Below are 19,498 nucleotides of genomic sequence, written 5' to 3'. Positions count from 1 at the left end.
TTTTTGCTTATGTGGTGCTGAGGAATCGAACCCAGGGCCTCATGCATGCAAGGCAAGTGCTCTACCACTGAGCCACCTTCCCAGCCCATATCACTACAGTCTTAATCTTTTCTTTTTGTTTGCCAGTCAGGACCTGACTTCTCTGTCCCTAAGCTTTTTCACTCAAGGTTACACTCTAGCACTTGAGCCACAATTGTACTTCCAGCTTTTCTGGTAGTTTAGTGGATAGTCTCATGACTTTCCTGCCCAGGCTGAGTTTGAACCATGATCCTCAGATCTTAGCCTCCTAAGTAGCTATAGTTACAGCCATGAGGCACTAGCATCTGGCTCAGTCTTTTTTTCCCCCCCAGTCGGTCGTGGGGCCTGAACTCTGGGCCTGGGGAGTATCCCTGAGCTCTTCAGCTCAAGGCAAGCGCTCTACCACTTGAGCTACAGCATCACTTCTGGCTTTTTTCTGCTTATGTGGTGCTAAGGAATTGAACCCAGGGCCTCATGCATGCAAGGCAAGCACTTTACCACTGAGCACCTTCCCAGCCCCACCTGGCTCAGCCTTAATTCTTATTCTTTGTAATAAACCCAACCATCAAGGGCAGCCCTGTGTGTCTACAAATGGCCTCTGTACATCCTATTGTATGTGTACTCTATGCCTCATTAATGGCAAAGTACTGCTGCTGGCAAAAATCATTTCAGCACCAACTTTGTTCCATTATTAGCCCAGATCCGATGTGTAGGACAGACCTGGCTGCAACTGAGCAGACTCATCTGATGGAATTCTTCAGTGTATTGCCCTCCAGGGAAGCCAGCTCTTCATTTGTGAAAGCTTTCTCCTGCTCCTCAGTAGAGCTTGCTGTTTAGCGGGGCCACTCACTTTCCAGGCCATTAAGGTTCCATTTAGTCTATCACTCTTACAACACAGCACAATGTTTATTTAGCGCTCAGCACTGGAGGCCCTACTTTATGAGGGGTTGAATTAGCTTCTGTTTGTCATCTTATGTATATGTGCAGAACGGCAATGACCACAACCAAATACAAGAACCCCCAACTCAACCCAGCTCAGTAACCTCTGCAGATCTGTACTGCATGAGAGTCTGCTAGAAACACAGGTAGCATTATCCAGTGCCACCTGTGTCTACCACCTCAACCCACAGCTCCATGTGTCCAAGTTCAATCCTACTAGTAATTTAGAAAGTATTGTAATGCTGATAAGTTACCTCCTTACCAATGTTATAGAAATGCTTCCTTGAAAACAATAAAACATCTTTCAAATGGCACTGCTGTAACCACTCTAAAAGCTAATCTTGGTTTTGGTTTTAGCCTTTGTATTTGTTTAATTACCAATAATCCTGCTAAAAACTAAATGACTTATTTTACTTACTTTCCAAGTCCCCACATTCTATCAATCAGTGCTGAATCAAATCCTTGGGTTTTTATCACAGCATAAACTATTAAACAGTGTATAAGTCAGTACTGGTAACTCATGCCTGTAATCCTAGCTTTCAGGAGGCTGAGATTTGAGAATCATGATTCAAAGCCAGCCGAGGCAGGAAAAGTCCATGAGACTCTTATCTCCAATAAACCACTCAGAAAACCAAGAGTGGTGCTGTGGCTCAAGTGGTAGAGTGCTCGCCTTGAGCTGAAGAGCTGAGGGACAGCACCCAGGCCCAGAGTTCAAGCCCCATGACCAGAGAAAAAAAGTGTATAAAAATGTCTTAAATGGGGCTGGGAAGGTGGCTCAATGGTAGAGCGCTTGCCTTACATGCATGAGGCCCTCATTTTGATACCTCAGCACCACATAAGCAAAACAAAAAGCCAAACGTGGGGCTGAGGATCAAGTGGTAGAGCATTAGTCTACAGCTGGACAGCTGAGGGACAGCGCCCAAGCCCAGAGTTCAGGCCCCATGACCAATTAAAAAAAACGTCTTAAATGAATTGGAAACTGAGTTTTACTAATACATGAACATTAAATTCTTTGAAATAGAATTATAGTTAATTTAAACATATCTATGATTTAGACCTCAATATACACAGCAATCTTTTTTCTCCTTTGGAGATACTAAGGTTTGAACTCAGGGTCTTGAGCTTGTCAGGTTCCTCCTTAAAGGATGTTTTATCTTTTACAAAATGCTTTTAGAGTCAGACACTGGTGGCTCACACCTATAATACTAGCTACTCAAGAGGTTGAGATCTGAGGATCACAGTTCAAAGACAGCCCAGGCAGGAAATACTATGAGACTCTTCAATAAACCGCTCAGAAAACTGGAAGTAGAGCTGGGGCTCAAGTGATAGAGGCTAGCCTTGAGTTGAAGAGCTCAGGGACAGTGCCCAGGCCCAGAGTTCAAGCCCCATGAAAGCAAGGAAAAAAAAAAAAAAATTGAAAGTAGAACTTTGATTCAAGTGATAGATAGCCTATCTTAGCTTAGGGACAGTGCCCAGGTCCTGAATTCAAGTCCCAGGACAAAGAAAAAGAAAAAAGCTTTTAACCAGGGTTCTAGCTACTCAGGAGGTCAAGATCTGAAGAATCCTGGTTCCTTTAGGGCAAGAAGGTTTACGAGACTCCGTCTCCAAAATAACAAGCAAAAAACCAGGCTAGAGGTGATAGTGAAGTGGTAGAACTCCAACCAGCAAGTCAAGCTAAGTGGTATGCCCCTTCCACCCCACAAAACAAACAAACAAACAAAAGCTTTATTGTCTTGCTGGTCCTAGGCCTTGAACTCAAGGCCTGGGTGCTGTCCCTGAGTCTCTTGGTGCCAAAGGCGAGGGCTCTACTACTTGAGCCACAGCATCACTTCCAACTTTTTCTGAGTAGTTTACTGGAGGTAAGAGTCTCTGAGCCGTGTCGGTGGCTCACACCTGTAATCCTAGCTACTCAGGAGGCTGAGATCTGAGGAAAGTGGTTCAAAGCCAGCCCGGCAGGAAAGTCTGTGAGACTCTTATCTCCAATAAACCACTAGAAAACTGGAAGTGGCACTGTGGCTCAAGTGGTAGAGCGCTAGCCTTGAGCTGAAGAGCTGAGGGACAGCGCCCAGGCCCAGAGTTCAGACCCACGACTGGACCCCCCAAAAAAAAGTATTTGAGAGAGGAAAGTGTGTATCACAACAAAGCATAAATGATGTCAGTTACTCACTTCATGGTTTGGATCTCCCCCACTGAATGACACTAAGTGATTACTGGATGAAATTATTATGGGTGATACTTTGTGTTTTTGTTGAATATGTTTTCTGATTGTTCTATAATAAAGAAGGAAGAAAGGAAGGCAAGAAGGGAGCTCACTATGTAAATATGTGACCATAACTTCCCAACCATACTCTGTGTATGTAATCACCTCTGTAATTCTGGAACTGTTTCTACATTATGAGCATACACATCTAATCCTGATAGAGCAACTTTTTCTACTGCTTTAAGATCCCCTCGGAAATCTGGGGTAAGGCATTCCACAAGAATTTTTGGGTTCCTAGGAGGAAAAAAAAGAGACATATCAAATTAGGGAGAACAAATGACAGAAATGGTACTTTTAATAAGTTGTCATACTCATCCATGATCAGTGTGAACAGAGTAATCTTTACAGCCTAAGAAAAGCACAGACAGAAGAATACCCCCTATGATACAGAACAAAATAAACTCAAGAGCATTAAATAATATTTATAGAATGGTTCAAACACAACCCCATGCAAATAACAATCAGAATAAAAACTGAAGCTCAGTATGGTGGTACATATGCCTGTAATCCCAGCTCCTTATGAGACTGAGACAGGAGAATCATGAGTTAGAAGCCTGCTTAGGCTACACAGCAAGTTCAAGGCTAGCCTGGGCACTGTCCCTGAACTCTCCAGCTCAAGACTAGCACTTTACCACTTGAACCACAGCACCACATCCAGATTTTTCTGCTTATGTGGTGCTGAAGAACTGAACCCAAGGCCTCAGGCATGCAAGGCAAGCACTCTACCACTTGAGCCACCTTCCCCACCCTCAAAAGAAAAATTTTAAAAGGCTAGGGATGTAACTCAGTGGTAGAGTATTTGCTTAGAAGAATGCAACACCTAATTCAATATGCAGTACCACAAACACAAAACAAAACATTTAAGATAACAAAGACTTTTAAACCTAATTTGAATAGTTTTTGTTTGTTTGGTTTTGGTGATAATAGGGTTTGAACTTATGTCTCAAGCTTGCTACCATTTAAGCCAGCCCCTTGGGTAAAATCATTTGCAGGAATTAAAAGGTGAAACATTAAATATATATATATATATATATATATATATATATATATATATATATATATACATGTTTTGTTTTTACTATGCACAAAGTAAACTGACACACTTTTTTGTTGTTTTTTGTTTTGGTCCGGTTGTGGGGCCTGAACTCTGGGCCTGGGCACTGTCCCTCAGCTCTTCAGCTCAAGGCGAGCGCTCTACCGCTTGAGCCACAGCACCACTTCCGGCCTTTTCTGTTTATGTGGTGCTGAGAAATCGAACCCAGGGCCTCATGTATGCAAGGCAAGCGCTCTACCACTGAGCCACCTTCCCAGCCCTTGTGTACACTTTCATACAAACCTGTATTCCCTTGTACATTTATAAATTAGTTCTAGCTTCCACACATGAGAGAAAATGTTATTTCCTGTGTATATCTGGGCCTGCTATTACTCCAATTAAATGAGACAGATTTTTCGTTTTTCAACTTCTTTACCTTTCATTGTTGTATATATTTGCTCATCATTCTCGCCTAAACCCAACATTATCGATGTTTTGGAAATAACGTCAGGCTGAATCTCCTTGGCATGTCTCAGGACACGTAGAGACTGGTCAAAATTGGCCCGGGGATCACGAACTTTCCTGAAAAATAGGAGGGTGTGACCAACAAAAATAACTACAAGTTCCACCAAGTACACAGTAACACAAATAACAGGAAAGACCAGAAAGCCCACTGTGAGTGTTGCATCCCATTATGTGGCTCTATGGTGGCATTTGTGCACAAATGCTAGATTTAGGAAAGAAAAGGAGGCCGCAGGAGGCTTGCAAGCTCTGACAACTTTTAAGATCTCTCAAGCCTAGAGAGGACAAACCAGCACAGAAGACCTTTCTCCAGTATATGGATTGAGCAGTGGGAATTCTGAAATTCAAAGTTATAATGGCTGTATAGCGCAGTCAAAACAAAAAATAAGCAGACAGAAAAAAAAAACAAACAACTAACCTGACATTCCATTTCAGAGTTCTGAAACTTTCAATGGTCATTTTTTTCTAAAAGTCTAAGCTGCCCTCTGCTGGTGAGCACACAGCACTGCCAGGTGAGGTAAACAAATAAGGTTCTGGAATTTTCACTAGAAAGGATAATGTTTCTTCGGTGAGACTGGGGAAGTGGCACCCACTGCTGGTGGTTTCATGGCAGAGTTGGCACAGGCTGTGTGCTGTGCTTCAACATGCCCAGCCATGGCTAAGATGGCAAGGGTAAAGGCCAGAAAAATTGTTCGTTCCTTCAATTCTTTTTTGTTGGTCTGGGGCTTGAACTCCGGGCCTGGGCACTGTCCCTGAGCCTAAGTAGCATTCTGCTACTTGAGCCACAACACCACTTCCAGATTTTTCTGAGTAGTTTATTGGAGTTTGTAAGTCTCATGGCTTTCCTGCCCAGGCTGGCTCTGAACCTTGATCCGCAGATCTTAGCCTCTTGAGTAGTTAGGATTACAGGTGTGAGCTACTGGCACCAACTTGACTGAGTTTTAATAATATTGTCTGTATTTTAATTTTAATTTTTCAGAAATTTGAATATAGTCATGTAGAATAAAAAGCTTTCATTGTCTCTACCCACTAAAATTACTAGGAAGAGGAGGAAAGGAAGAATAGTATTTACTTTAAAAAAAATTAAGTAATTGTACAAAGAGATTACAAAGGTTACAATTCCATATATATGTTTTTTTTTGTTTTTTGTCGGTCGTGGGGCTTGAACTCTGGGCCTTACTGCTGTCCCTGCACTGTTCTGCTCAAGGCTAGTGCTCTTCCACCTGAGCCACAGCGCCACTTCTGGTTTTCTAGTGGTTTATTGGAGATAAGAGTTTCACGGACTTTCCTGCCTGGGCTGGTTTTGAACCATGACCCTCAGATCTCAGCCTCCTGACTAGCTAGGATTACAGGTGTGAGCCACCGGCGTCTGGCTCATATATCAGTTAACGAGTACTCCCTAGACACTATGTCAAAAATGAACTATACAACTGGTGGATGGGGATGGAAGGGAAAAACAAGGGAAAGGGTGACATTGTCCAAAAAGAAATGTACTCATTACCCGACTTATGTAACTATAACACCTCTGTACATTAACTTCATAATAACAATAAAAAATAAATTTAAACATACCCATTTTTCTGCTGCATCACCTATTGCTTGTATAGGTGCCCTGTGTGTGTGTGTGCACGCACATGCTCGTGTAAGCATCTGTTTGTGTCCATTCAGGCTGGTAGAGATGAAAGCCCAGCTCAACAGCCCAGAGCCTTTGGTATGCCAGGGAAGCACTCTGCCACTGAGCCAAATCTCCAACCCCAAGATGTATTTTGAAGCCTTTTCTTTAGAATGACAGCTAAAGCAATTCCTCCGGTGCAAATTTTTCCATTTTAAGAGGGTTAAAAAAATAGTATTTGAGGGGCTGGGAAGGTGGCTCAGTAGTAGAGTGCTTGCCTTGCATGCATGAGGCCCTTGGTTCGATTCCTCAGCACCACATAAGCAGAAAAAGCTGGAAGTGGAGCTAAGACTCAAATGGTAGAGCGCTAGTCTACAGCTGAAGAACTGAGGGACAGCACCGAGGCCCAGAGGTCAGGCCCCACGACCCACAAAAAAAAAAAAAAAAAATAGTATTTGAGCCAGGTGCTGGTGGCTCACCCCTATAATCCTAGCTACTCAGGAGGCTGAGATCTGAGTGAGGATCGCCATTCAAAGCCAGCCTGGGAAGGAAAGTCCATGAGACTCTTATCTCACCTGAAAACCAGAATGGCACTGTGGCTCAAGTGGTAGAGTGCTCACCTTGAGCTAAAGAGCTCAGGGACAGCGCCCAGGCTAGTTCAAGCCCCACAACAGACCAAAAAAAATATATATTTGAGGGCTAGTGGCTCAGTGGTAGAGAGCTTGCCTTGCATGCATGAAGCCCTGGGTTCAATTCCTCAGCACCACATAAGCAGAAAAAAAAAGCCAGAAGTGGCACTGTGGCTCAAGTGGTAGAGTGCTCGCCTTGAGCTGAAGAGCTCAGGGACAGAACCCAAGCCCAGAGTTCAAGCCCAAGCTCCACGACTGTCTAAAAAAAAAAAAAAAAGTCTCACAGACTTTTCTGCCTACGCTGGCTTTGAATAGTGACCCCCAGATCTCAGCCAGTGCCTGGCTTGATGAAAATTTCTTTAGAGAAAAATGATTTTATGGAGTTTTTTTTTTTTTTCTGTTGTTACCTCTAGGGGGAAAAAATGGAAAGAAATTACCAGTGCAAGGAGCAATGCTATGAAAGTCTGCTGCTTAGGCTGATGTGAAATTGCGAGTATGGGGATGCATCATTTCCAAATGTATGCACATTTGCCAGAAAATGATTATATGCTTGATATATTTAGTGATTTATGAATAATCTGACAGTGAAATCTACACATAGAATAATAAATAATCTGTTACTGCTTTCATTAATGTGACTAAACATCAAGGTAGGTAGGGCTGATTTAAAAAACAATCTAGGTTTAAGAGAAATTTCTCCTTAATAGGACACCGATGAAGCAAAGCTCCAAAAGAAGTTCCAGAAAAAAAGAAATACTTTTTATCCCCCCAATAAAAGATAACCACAGGGCCTGGGAAGGTGATTCAGTGGTAAAGTGCTTGCCTTGTATGCCTGGGTTCGATTCCTCAGCACCACATAAGCAGAAAAAGCTGACGTGGTGCTGTGCCTCAAGTGGTATAGCACTCACCTTGAGCTGGAGCTGAGGGGCAGTGCCCAGGCTGAGTTCAGGCCCCACGACCACTTAACAGCTTTGATGAACTGAGGCAGGACTTACACTGAAAAGTTAATGGCCTACAAAAACCATCCCCTGCAGTCCTGCTCACCTGCTTTATATGAAGAACGCACCAAAGGTCCACTTGCTGTATAATGAAATCCAAGTTCATTTCCTACTTTCTCCCAGTACTTGAACTTTTCAGGAGTAATATATTCTTCAACCTAGATTTAAATAATCTCTTCAGGTCAGGTAGCATTTTCCTAAAACATTCTGATCCTACATCATTTATCCAGGACTCTACCTTGCTCACTGATGACATGTCTGCAGATTACTTCTCGCCCCTCTATCAGAATGTAAGTATAGGGAATCAGAAAGGAGGGGGAACATATCAATATTGTACTGCAGTGGCTAAACCAAATGACAGAGGAAGGTACAATTATATGTAAAGACTGTATTTTTCTTCATTGATTTCTAGGTAGAATCAAGATTCTACCATCCACATAATAGTTCATTATAGAAATAGAAACCTGGACTAGCTCTTTCTTCTTCCTTCCTTCCTTTTTCTTTTTTTCCCTTTTTTATTCTTTCTTTTCCTTTCTCTTTCCTTCCTCCTTCCTTGCCTTCCCCTTCCTCCTCTTTCTTTCTCTCTTTGTCTTTACTGATTGTGAGGCTTGAACCCACGGCCTGGGTGCTGTCCCTGAGCTCTTTTGCTCAAGGCTAACATTCTACCACTTTCAGCCATAGCTCCACTTCTAGTTTTCTGGTGCTTAATTGGAGATAAAAGTCTCAGGGATTTTCCTGCCTGGGCTGGCTTTGTACTGTGATCTTCAGCTCTCAGCCACCCGAGTAGCTAGGATTACAGACGTGAGCCACCAGCACCAGGCTTCTCGCTTTTTCTTCTTTCTTGGAGCCAGTCCTGGGACTTGAACTCAGGGCCTGAGTGCTATCCCTGAGCTTTTCTGGCTAAAGACTGACACTCTTACACTTGAGCCACAGCTCCACTTTTAGCTTTTTGGTGGTCAACTGGAGAGAAGAGGCTCATGAACTTGCCTGTTCGGGCAGGCTTTGAACTACAATCCTCAGATTTTAGTCTCCTGAGTAGTTAGGATTACAGGCGTAAGCCACAAGCGCCCGACTTGGGCTCTCTTACTTTAGCTTACGCATAACTTTAGCCAGAAGACACGGACTGTCAATGAATGAGATTTCCCAATTTTTTGTCCTTTTCTGTAGGTTCACTTGGTTCATACAATTTAAGTGGCAGCAAATAAGAACCAGAGTAGCTACTTTAGGAAAATAATAAAATGAAACTGCAACTTACAGGTACATATTCAACATTACCCGAAAAGCCAACAGTTCTTATTTTTACCTGTGAACAGTGAAGACATCACTGAATTACTAGAAAGCATTTGGCAATTTAAGAGACTCTACCTTAAGATGGCGCTTTGTGGGTTGCATATATTGTCCCAAAGTTAAACAGTCTACATCAGCTTCACGGAGAGCTAAAGGGAAAAAAAAAGCACAAAGTACATTTATAATGGTATTTGTAGGCATTTATAATGCTGAAATTGTAGATTTAAGTATAATTTGAGGCATATTTCATAACTGTGAATTTTAAGCCCCATAACAGACCAAAAAAAAGTATTTGAGGGCTAGGAAGGTGGCTCAGTGGTAGAGAGCTTGCCTTGCATGCATGAGGCCCTGGGTTCAATTCCTCACATCATGAAGAGTAAGGCTAAATCTATTGGCTCAAAAATGATATGTATCAGGGACTATGGTAAAGGTTTCAAATGTAGGAATGATTAACATAGCCGGGCGGAGCTGAAAGCTATAAAGAAACACAGCTGTAATACTATGGAATAATAAAATGGAGAGGAGGGTGTCTTTTTCTTTTTTTGTCAGTCGTGGGGCTTGAACTCTGGGCCTGGGCGCTGTCCCTCAGCTCTTCAGCTCAAGGTGAGCGCTCTACCACTTGAGCTACAGCACCATTTCTGGTTTTCTGGTGGTTTATTGAAGATAGGAGTCTCATGGTCTCTCCTGCCCGGGCTGGCTTTGAACCTCGATCCTCAGATCTCAGCCTCCTGAGTAGGTAGGATTACAGGCGTGAGCCACCAGCGCCCGGCTGAGGGTGTCTTTTTCTTTTCTCTCTCTTTTTTTTTTTTTTGCCAGTCCTGGGGCTTGAACTCAGGGCCGTACTGTCCCTGAGCTTCTTTTGCTTAAGGCTAGCATAGCACTCTACCACTTGAGCCACAACACCACATCTGGCTTTTTCTGCTTATGTGGTGCTGAGGAATCGAACTCAGGACTTCATGCATGCTACCACTAAGCCATATTCCCAGCTGAGGAGGGTGTCTTGGATTAGGTATGTTAGGCAGAGAAGGTGAAGGGAACAGTGAATTAAAGGCCTGCAAACATCCATATGATAGCCCAGACACGATCTATTAGGACATACTCTATGGTCAAGATATGTCTTCAGGAGTGTGATTTGACCTATGACATATCAGGAAATTTCTACTAACTTAGTTTCATAAGATTTCTTTCTTTTTTTGGTGGGGGTCGGGTTGTGGGACCTCAACTCTGGGCCTGGGCACTATCCCTCAGCTCTTCAGCTCAAGGCTAGCGCTCTACCACTTGAGCCACAGCGCCACTTCCGGCTTTTTTCTGTTTGCTTATGTGGTGCTGAGGAATCGAACCCAGGGCCTTGAGCATGCAAGGCAAGTGCTCTACCACTGAGCCACCTTCCCAGCCCCGTAAGATTTCTTTCAAATACCAGTTTCTTGTTATTCATTTTATTGGACTGCTAGTTTTTTCTAACGAATTAGACCATTTGAATTCTCCCTGCAAATACCATATTTTGATTAATACATTGTGTACACTTTCTTTCTTTTTTTTTTTTTTGCTGGTCATGGACCTGAACTCTGGGCCTAGGCGCTGTCCCTCAGCTCTTCAGCTCAAGGCGAGCGCTCTACCGCTTGAGCCACAGCACCACTTCTGGCTTTTTTCTTTTTGCTTATGTGGTGCTGAGGAATCAACCCAGGGCCTTGAGCATGCAAGGCAAGTGCTCTACCACTGAGCCACCTTCCCAGCCACCTGACACACTTCTGTGAATACCATTTGATTGCTTCAGCTTTGACTATTTTTTTTTTTTTTGTCCGTCCTGGGGTTTGAACTCTGGGCCTGAGTGCTGTCCTTCAGCCCTTCAGCTCAAGGCTAGCACTCTACCACTTGAGCTTCAGCACCACTTCCGGTTTTCTGGTGGTTTATTGGAGATAAGAGTTTCATGGACTTTCCTGCCAGGACTGGCTTTGAACCGTGATCCTCAGATCTCAGCCTCCTGAGTAGCTAGGATTACAGGCGTGAGCCACTGGCGCCTGGCTAGCTTTGATTTCTTTTACAGTCATTAATAGTACCCTCCTCCCAAGTGCTATGGGTTTAGAAACAATTTTCTGGATTGCTGAGTCATGAATTTTGCTTAAATGAAATTTTAATCTTCCTATTCATACTGTGGCCATGTCTATTCACTCAAACACATAGCAACAGAGCTATGGTTTTCTTTGACACTAGCAGAAAGGGTTTGGACAGGTGACTTTTTTTTCCCCCCCACAAACCCCATAACAAAGTATCTGGAGCTGGTCTTTGAATAGCTAAAAGAAGAGGGGCTGAGAATGTGGCTTAGTGGTAGAGTGCTTGCCTAGCATGCATGAAGCCTTGGTTTCCAGTCCTCAGTACCACATAAACAGAAAAAACCAGAAGTGGAGCTGTGGCTCAAGTGGTAGAGCGCTAGCCTTGAGCACAGAGAGGCTCAAGGACAGCGCCTAGGCCTTGAATTCAAGCTGCAGGACCTGCTAAAAAAGAAAAAAAAAGAAAAAGAAGGGGCTGGGAAGGTGGCTCAGTGGTAGAGCGCTTGCCTTGCATGCCTGAGACCCTGGGTTTGATTCCTAAGCACCACATAAACAAAAAGAAAACAGCCGGAAGTGGTGCTGTGGCTCAAGTGGTAGAGCACTAGCCTTGAGCTGAAGAGCTGAGGGACAGAGCCCAGGCCCAGAGTTCAGGCCCCACGACCGGACCCCCCAAAAAAAAGTCTGGAAAAGTCTTATCTGGAATTAACCACCCCCTCAAAAAAGCCAGAAGCAGAGCTGTGGCTCCATCTAGGATTATAGGTGTGAGCTAGGATTACAGGTGTGAGCTATTGGTGCCTGAGTCCTTAATTACTTTCACATGATGATTTCTTCAAACTCAGTGCTAAGATCACGGCTTAACACCTTTTAAATAACATCACTCATAATTTAGACTTGAGGTCTAAATAGATACTAATAGTCCGTGGATACGTGCATGCCACTGAAATTCATGCAATCACTGAAATTTTCTATGCATCTGTATGCATGAAAATACTTTCTCTGAAGAACAGGTAAATCTTTCCCAGTAGATTACCAAGAGCATGACATTTCCCACAACACTGGAAACTGCTTCTTTAAAGTCACCTTTGAAACAGAAATCCTGATTCCATAAAGGTACTTGAATTTCACAAAGGCAGAAACAAGTACCTTTCCTTTAAGCATGACACAGTCTTTGCAATGTGCTCCGCTCCGCCATCAGGCAAATCTAGAAAGAAGAGAAAATGATGCCACAAGATGATGCCACAACTTAGTAAAAGGCAATTTCTGGTAGAAGCCATGAGAGCACATTACTAACCATCTCGATCCACAGATGTCAGGACAACGTAATCCAGACCCCACTCTGCAATTGCCTTTGCAGTGCTAGAGGGCTCATTAGCATCCAGCGGAGGTGGGTTTCTCGCAGTTTTAACAGAACAAAATCTGCAACCTCTTGTGCATGTGTCACCCATCAACTAGAATACAGATGTTACCATTTAAATCAGAGAGATGACCCTCAAGAATGTAATGTTCAGAGCAAGCTGCAAAGAATGTGAACAAATCAGTCATGTTTATTTTTTAATTTTTTTGTCAGTTGTGGAGCTTAAATTTGGGGCCTGGGCACTGTACCTGAGCCTCTTTGTGCCCAAGGCTAGCACTGTACCACTCTGGGCCACAGCTTCACTTCTGGTTTTCTGGTGGTTAATTGGAGATTAGTCTCACGGACTTTCCTGCCTGGGCTGGCTTTGAACCTCAATCTCAGACTCCTGAGGAGCTAGGATCATAGGCATGAGCCACCAGCACCCGGCTTTCTTTTTTTTTTAAATAAACATGTTGGCTTTCTTTTTCTTTTATGCTACCTATTTTATTATCAATAAGTAGAAGGTTTCTCTCTCTCTTTCTTTCTTTTTCTTTCTGTTGGTCATGGGGCTTGAATTCTTTGAGCCACAGTACACTTCTGGTTTACTGCATGGTTAACTGGAGATAAGAGTCTCATGGACTTTCCTACCTGGGCTGACTTTGAACCGAAATTCTCAGATCTCAGCCTCCTGAGTAGCTAGGATTACAGGCATGAGCTACCACTGCCCGGCAGTTTTTTCTTTTTTGCTAGTTCCAAGGCCAGGTACTCTTGTTCTTTTTTTGTTTGTTTTGTGTTAGTACTGGAGCTTGACCTCAGAGCCTGGGCACTGTCCCTGAGCTTTTATGCTCAAAGCTAACACTCTACCATTTCAGCCACAGCTCTGCTTCTGGTTTTGGGGGTGTTTACTTGGAGCTAAGTCTCACAGACTTGTTTGCCTGGGCTGGCTTTGAACAGTGATCCTCAGATCTCAGCCTCCTGAGTAGGATTATAGGCATGAGCTACCAGTGTCCAGATTCAGTTGGCTTTTTTTTTTACTTTTTTTTTTTTTTTTTGCCGGTCCTGGGGCTTAGACTCAGGACCTGAGCACTGTCCCTGAGCTTCTTTTTGCTCCAGGCTAGTGCTCTACCACTTAAGCCACAGCGCCACTTCTGGCTTTTTCTGTTTATGTGGTACTGACTGAGGCATTGAACCCAGGGTTTCAAGCAGGCTGGGCAAGCATTCTACCACCAAGCCACATTCCCAGCCCTTTTATTCCACTCTTGACTCTACCACTTGATCTACAACTTGAATCTGTTTTTTTGTTTTGTTTTTTTGCTGGTTAGAGATAGTCTGTTCTGTGTGGGCTAGCCTTGAACTGTGATTTGCAAATCTCAGTCTTCTGATTATCTAGGATTACAGATGAGCTACTGGAGCCCAGCCAGTAACATTTTAGAAGACAAAAATATTCAATCAACTGATCCATTTGCAGGTCTGTGTGGGAGTTAAACATAAACTACAGCTCTGTGTTGTTAAACAGATGGGACAGAAAAATACATAAGATGTTAGCACTCATTTGTTTTTCTTTTTCATAAACTCATATATAAAGGAGAAATCTTCCCAGCAGCGACAATGCACGTACTGTAGTGCCTCTGTCTTTCACAAACGCTTCCGAGGTTGAGCTGGCCTTACCATGATTGTGGCTGTGGCAGTGGCGTATTCTCCACCCCCCCAACATTCTCCAATATTCGGACATCGCGCTTCCTCACATACCTAGAAGCAAAAGGGAACAGAAGACAATCGGGTGGGAAAACCTACCAAATAAACAACTAATGATTACAAATTTCAAGCTGCCCATTGTTTACAATGTATTTCGTGTGTGTGTGTGTGCGTGTGTGTGTGTGTGTGTGTGTGTGTCTATGTCTGTGTCGTGTGCCAGTACTGAGACTTTAACTCAGAGCCTTAAGTTCTTTTTGCTCACAGCTTTCTGCCACTTGAGCCTCATTCTGGCTTTTTGCTACTTAACTTTTAACAGTAATCATCAGATTAAAAATAATAATAATAATAAGTTAAAAAAAAAAAACCACTGCTGGACAGTGGAGGCTCATGCCAGTAATCCTAGCTACTCAGAAGGCTGAAATCTCAAGAGTGTGGTTCAAAGCCAAACTGGGCAAGAACATCCTTGAGACTCTTATCTCCAATCAATCAGCAAAAAGCTAGATGTGGTAGTGGATGTGGTAGTGTAGCTCAGGTGGTAGAGTGCTAGCTTTGACCCCAAAAGTTTGGGGTCAAAGCCCCGGCCTTCAGTTCAAGCCCCAGGACTGGTACCAAACAAACAAACAAAAGCAACCACCACCACCCTCTTCAACAACATTTGTTTCCCATGTTTCAGAGAAGAATTTTTTGTGTATGCTTGCATGTGTGTGCTCACGTGTATCTGTGTATAAGTGTATACACTGTTACTGCTATTTCTTTAGTATAAAAACATGAATTTACATAAAATTTTGGGTTAGTGCTAGAGACTAGATTCAGGGCCTCACACGCACTGTAACACTGAGATATGTTCCCAGCTCCTGAATGTATTTTTGTTACCAGTAATAATGTCTCTATTTACTTTCCTCCTTTTTATTTACTTACTAATAATTTTTTTTGCCAGTTATAGTGGCAGACTCAATACAGGAGCCTGAAGCAGGAATATCTCAAGTTCAAAGCCAGCTTGGGCTACATAGATAGCTCCTTTCTCAAAAACAAAAAAAGAAATTTTAAGCCATAAATATTTAGAAACATTATAGTCTTCAGCCAAAATGGAGGGTTAATACTTGACAACTTACTGTATGGAGATTTAAATTCCTCAATGTATTTTTCAGTTTATTGTAATTTTTCCCAATAGGGATCTCTGTCTTTAGCCATGGAGGTAATCTTAACCTGAGTAAAGCCAAACATAACAGTCTATTAACAAACTGTCAAATCTCACAGCTTAGAAGTTTACTTTGTTAACACAATTCCTTTCATAGTCTTGGGTTAACTCTTACAAGTTGTGCCACATGAGTAAGAAGACTCAATTCACTTTCAAAAACATGTGAGAAAAGTCTAATGGGAATTGTGCTCATGTTTGCCTTTTGCAAAGATCGTTTTGCATCATTCTAATGAATGAATGATGACAGTTTGAACATTCATTTCCTATGAAAAATATTATCCAAAATACTATACTAAATATAATGTGGAGACATTCCAACCCTGCCCTGTCTGTTCTGTATTCTACATTTTATGATCATTATTAAATGGAAAAAAATGTAAAATTTGGAGTGGAGATGGTATTTTGGTTTCCTTTGACTCTACTCATGATCTACAAGTTGTTGGATAAAGGCTATTCAAAACAATTTTCCTTCTGCATAAATCCTCATCACTCTTTCAAATCAAAGGATTTGAAAGGTTATCTGCAATGACTAGGAAAAGCAACAAGTTAGATTAATATCCACTTATAAATCTTTATCGTGACCTAAGCAATTCCTAGCAATGTGATACTCTTTACTCTATGAAGAAATTAGATGCTGGGTATGAAATTGGAAGATAGTAGTAGAAAATGTTAGAGCTGTCAGGCACCGGTGGCTCACACCTGTAATCCTAGCTACTCAGGAGGCTGAGATCTGAGAGGATTGGGGTTCAAAGACTCTTATCTCCAATTAACCACCAGAAAACCAGAAGTGGTGCTGTGGCTCAAATGGAAGAGCGCTAGCTTTGAGCTGAAGAGCTGAGGGATAGCACCCAGGCCTAGAGTTCAAACCCCATGAACGACAAAAAAAAAGAAAATGTCAGAGGGGCTGGGAAGGTGGCTCAGTGGTAAAATGCTTGCCTTGCATGCATGAGGTCCTTGGTTCCATTCCTCAGCACCACACAAGCAGAAAAAGCCAGAAGTGGTGCTGTAGCTGAAGTGGTAGAGCACTACTAGCCTTGAGCTGAAGAGCTTAGGGACAGTGCACAGGCTGAGTTCAGGCCCCATGGCTGTTACACACACACACACACACACACACACACACGAAAATGTCAGAGCCTTAGGAAGGGTGTTGAGAACGTATTAGTGGGCCTGGGGGGGGGGAGTGGAATCAACCTTAGCTATTCTATCTAGGTCTGTTATCACTTCTTTCTAATCATCTCCAGCTAAATTTAACAAGTCTGAAATTAAAAAGCTATGCTGTCTTCATGGTATCTGAAAAAAATGCACAATGAAGAAATGGAACATTAAGTTATCTCAAATTTTCAGTTACCTTTCTCCTTTCTGGCGTTTTAAGTTTCCTTTATACTCATCCCAGGTATTCTTGTCTGCCAGCTCACCAGATACAAATTCTTGTAGGTCTGGTCCATTCTGTAACAATTCCTTTTTTTTATCTGGCAAAGAAGTTAATGTTCTGATGGGGCTGTATAAATATTTTCCAAATACCTAAAGAAAGAATTTATTATGATACTCAGTAATTGGAATCATTTGGTTTTAGTCCATTACAATACCTAAAAGAGAGGATAAACACCCAGAACTGAGTCAGAAATGATTCAAAGGATGTAGGAACTCTAAATGCCATAGGAGCTCTAAATGCCAAGGAGATTAGAATCTTTTTTTTTTTTTTTTTTGGGTCCGGTCGTGGGGCCTGAACTCTGGGCCTGGGCACTGTCCCTCAGCTTTTCAGCTCAAAGCTAGTGCTCTACCACTTGAGCCACAGCGCCACTTCCGGCTTTTTTCTTTTTGCTTATGTGGTGCTGAGGAATCGAACCCAGGGCCTCAGGCATGCAAGTCAAGCGCTCTACCACTGAGCCACCTTCCCAGCCCCAGGAGATTAGAATCTAAATAAAAGACTGGGAAAAAAGCCCAGTGAAAGTGTGAGGCCCTGAGTTCAAACCCCAGTACTAGCAACTTAAAAAAAAAAATTAATGAGAAGACAAACCACAGTGGGTAACTGCAAAATTCTACATTCAGAATAAATTTGGCAATGTAATAATCTTGGGAGTATAAATATAAGTCAAATGTTCATATTTTAAAAAATACAATTTTATTATTATTAAGGTCTCGTACAGAGGGGCTCATTTCACAATTCAGGTATTGTGTACAGGAAGTGATGCTGTAGCTCAAGTGGTAGAGTGCTAGCCTTGAGCAAAAGAAGCTCAAGGATCCAGGTGCTGGTGTCTCATGCCTGTAATCCTAGCTACTCAGGAGGCTGATATCTGAGATCAAGGTTCAAAGCCAGCCTGGGCAGGAAAGTTTGTGAGACTCTTATCTCCAATAAACCACTAGAAAATCCGAAGTGGCACTGTGGCTTAAGTGTAGAGCGCTGGCCTTGAGCTGAAGAGAGTAGGGACAGAGCCCAAGCCCAGAATTCAAGACCCACGACCGACAAAAAAAAAAAAAAAAAAGCTCAAGGACAGTGCCCAGGCCCTGAGTTCAAGCCCCACGACTGGCAAAAAATAAATAAATAAAAGATAAATAAAATGGGCTAGGTACTGCACACATTTCTACTTTGGACGTTGTCACTCCTTCCTTTGCTTTCCCCGCCATTTTCTCCCTCCCACCTGCACTTTTTGTCAGTACTGGGGCTTTCATCTGTTTCCTTGCTCATGGCTAGACTCTACCCATTGAGCAACTCTTCCACTCTCGCATTTTTTTCTTTTTTTGGGGGGGGGGATCCGGTGGTGGGGCCTGACCTCTGGGCCTGGGCGCTGTCCCTCAGCAATCCAGCTCAAGACTGGTGCTCTACCACTTGAACCACAGTGCCACTTCTGGCTTTTTCTTATGTGGTGCTGAGGAATCGAACCCAGGGCCTCACGCATGCAAGGCAAGCGCTCTACCACCGAGCTACCTTCCCAGCCCTTCTCACATTTTTCTGGTAATAGGAAATCAGAGTCTCTCAGGTGCCTTGGCACCGAGGTCCTCTGATCTCAAGATTCAGTCGAAGCCCAGGCGCCGGTGGCTCACGCCTGTAATCCTAGCTACTCAAGAGGCTAAGATCTGAGGATCACGGTTCAAAGCCAGTCTGGCCAGGAAACTTCGAGAGACTCCTATCTCCAATAAACCACTAGAAAACCAGAAGTGGCGCTGTGGCTCAAGTGGTAGAGCGCTCACCTTGAGCTGAAGAGCGCAGGGACAGCGCCCAGGCCCAGAGTTCAAGCCCCATGACCGACCCTCCCCTCCCCAAAAAAAGATTGTTGAGTCACCAGCCCGTAGTTCATATAACCACTCCCTCCCCGCCCCCACGTTTCGTTGTGGTGTCATGCGCGCGCGCGGCGCGCGTGTGTGTGTGTGTGTGTGTGTGCGCGCGCGCGCGTGCCGCTACTGGGTTTTGAACTCATAGTCTGGGCGTTAATCCCTTAGCTTTTTCAGGACTGATGCTCCACCACTTGGGCCACAGCGTTACTTCTATCTGGCTTGTTTTGTTCATGCATTGTCGATAAGAGTCTCAGGGCGTTTCCTGCCCGGGTTGGCTCCACATCTCAGCCTCCGGATCCGCTGGGATGATCGGTGCGAGCCCCGGCGCCCAGCCCCTTCCTAAATGGCACGAAGCAAGTGCAAGCTGCAAAACCGCGGCTGCTACGGCGACGAAGCGCCGGTCCTGCCTTAAGTCTCCCTAGCCTCGCCCTTCCAGCGTGTTTTCGCCGCTCACCCGGGGCCCCAGGGTGCGGGCGGCACCCCCGCAGCGCAGAGACATCTCCCCCTGCTTCTGATTTCGCAGAGCCGCGCCGACGCCGGACCCCGCCAATCCCGGGGGAAGGTCGACCCCAGACGCCGTCGCTGGGTTTATGACAACACGCCAGCACCCACAGCCATCCCAAGCAATCTGAGCTGCTCTGCGATTGGCTGCT

The 19,498-nt window shown here is 43.7% G+C and overlaps 2 protein-coding genes across 2 annotated transcripts in view; one reads left to right on the top strand and one right to left on the bottom strand.

Annotated features, from left to right (window-relative positions):
• The window catches only part of Ugdh (UDP-glucose 6-dehydrogenase), a 55,314-nt gene extending 48,753 nt beyond the window's left edge, over window positions 1–6,561 (top strand). Inside the window, exon 9 of the mRNA XM_013008906.1 lies at window positions 6,441–6,561. Coding sequence (XP_012864360.1) covers window positions 6,441–6,561 — 121 coding nt within the window. The remainder of the gene's footprint in view (window positions 1–6,440) is intronic.
• Window positions 6,562–7,998: 1,437 nt separating this feature from the next.
• Lias (lipoic acid synthetase) lies at window positions 7,999–19,414 on the bottom strand. Its single transcript, XM_013008905.1, has 9 exons — window positions 19,300–19,414; window positions 16,921–17,093; window positions 15,487–15,580; window positions 14,348–14,428; window positions 12,638–12,794; window positions 12,490–12,547; window positions 10,379–10,383; window positions 9,377–9,447; window positions 7,999–8,169 (listed from the first exon to the last, which is right to left on the bottom strand). Exons 1-9 carry the CDS (start codon window positions 19,342–19,344, stop codon window positions 8,026–8,028), a joined length of 828 nt encoding a protein of 275 aa, XP_012864359.1. The 5' UTR covers window positions 19,345–19,414; the 3' UTR covers window positions 7,999–8,025.
• Window positions 19,415–19,498: the final 84 nt, after the last annotated feature.

This window comes from Dipodomys ordii, unplaced genomic scaffold (genome assembly GCF_000151885.1).
Source record: "Dipodomys ordii isolate 6190 unplaced genomic scaffold, Dord_2.0 Scaffold8, whole genome shotgun sequence".
Classification (NCBI taxonomy): Eukaryota; Metazoa; Chordata; class Mammalia; order Rodentia; family Heteromyidae; genus Dipodomys; species Dipodomys ordii.
Note: the sequence above shows the minus strand (reverse complement) of the source record. Positions and strands in the feature narration are given on the sequence as shown.

Excerpts from the sequence above, each read along its gene's own strand:
- Lias (XM_013008905.1), bottom strand. The coding sequence starts at position 19,344 with ATGTCTCTGCGCTGCGGGGGTGCCGCCCGCACCCTGGGGCCCCGG. Across the intron at positions 14,429-15,486 it reads GGAATTTAAATCTCCATACA|GTATGTGAGGAAGCGCGATG; the intron begins GTAAGTTGTCAA and ends TTTTGCTTCTAG. Across the intron at positions 8,170-9,376 it reads CCACAAAGCGCCATCTTAAG|GTTGAAGAATATATTACTCC; the intron begins GTAGAGTCTCTT and ends ATTTAAATCTAG.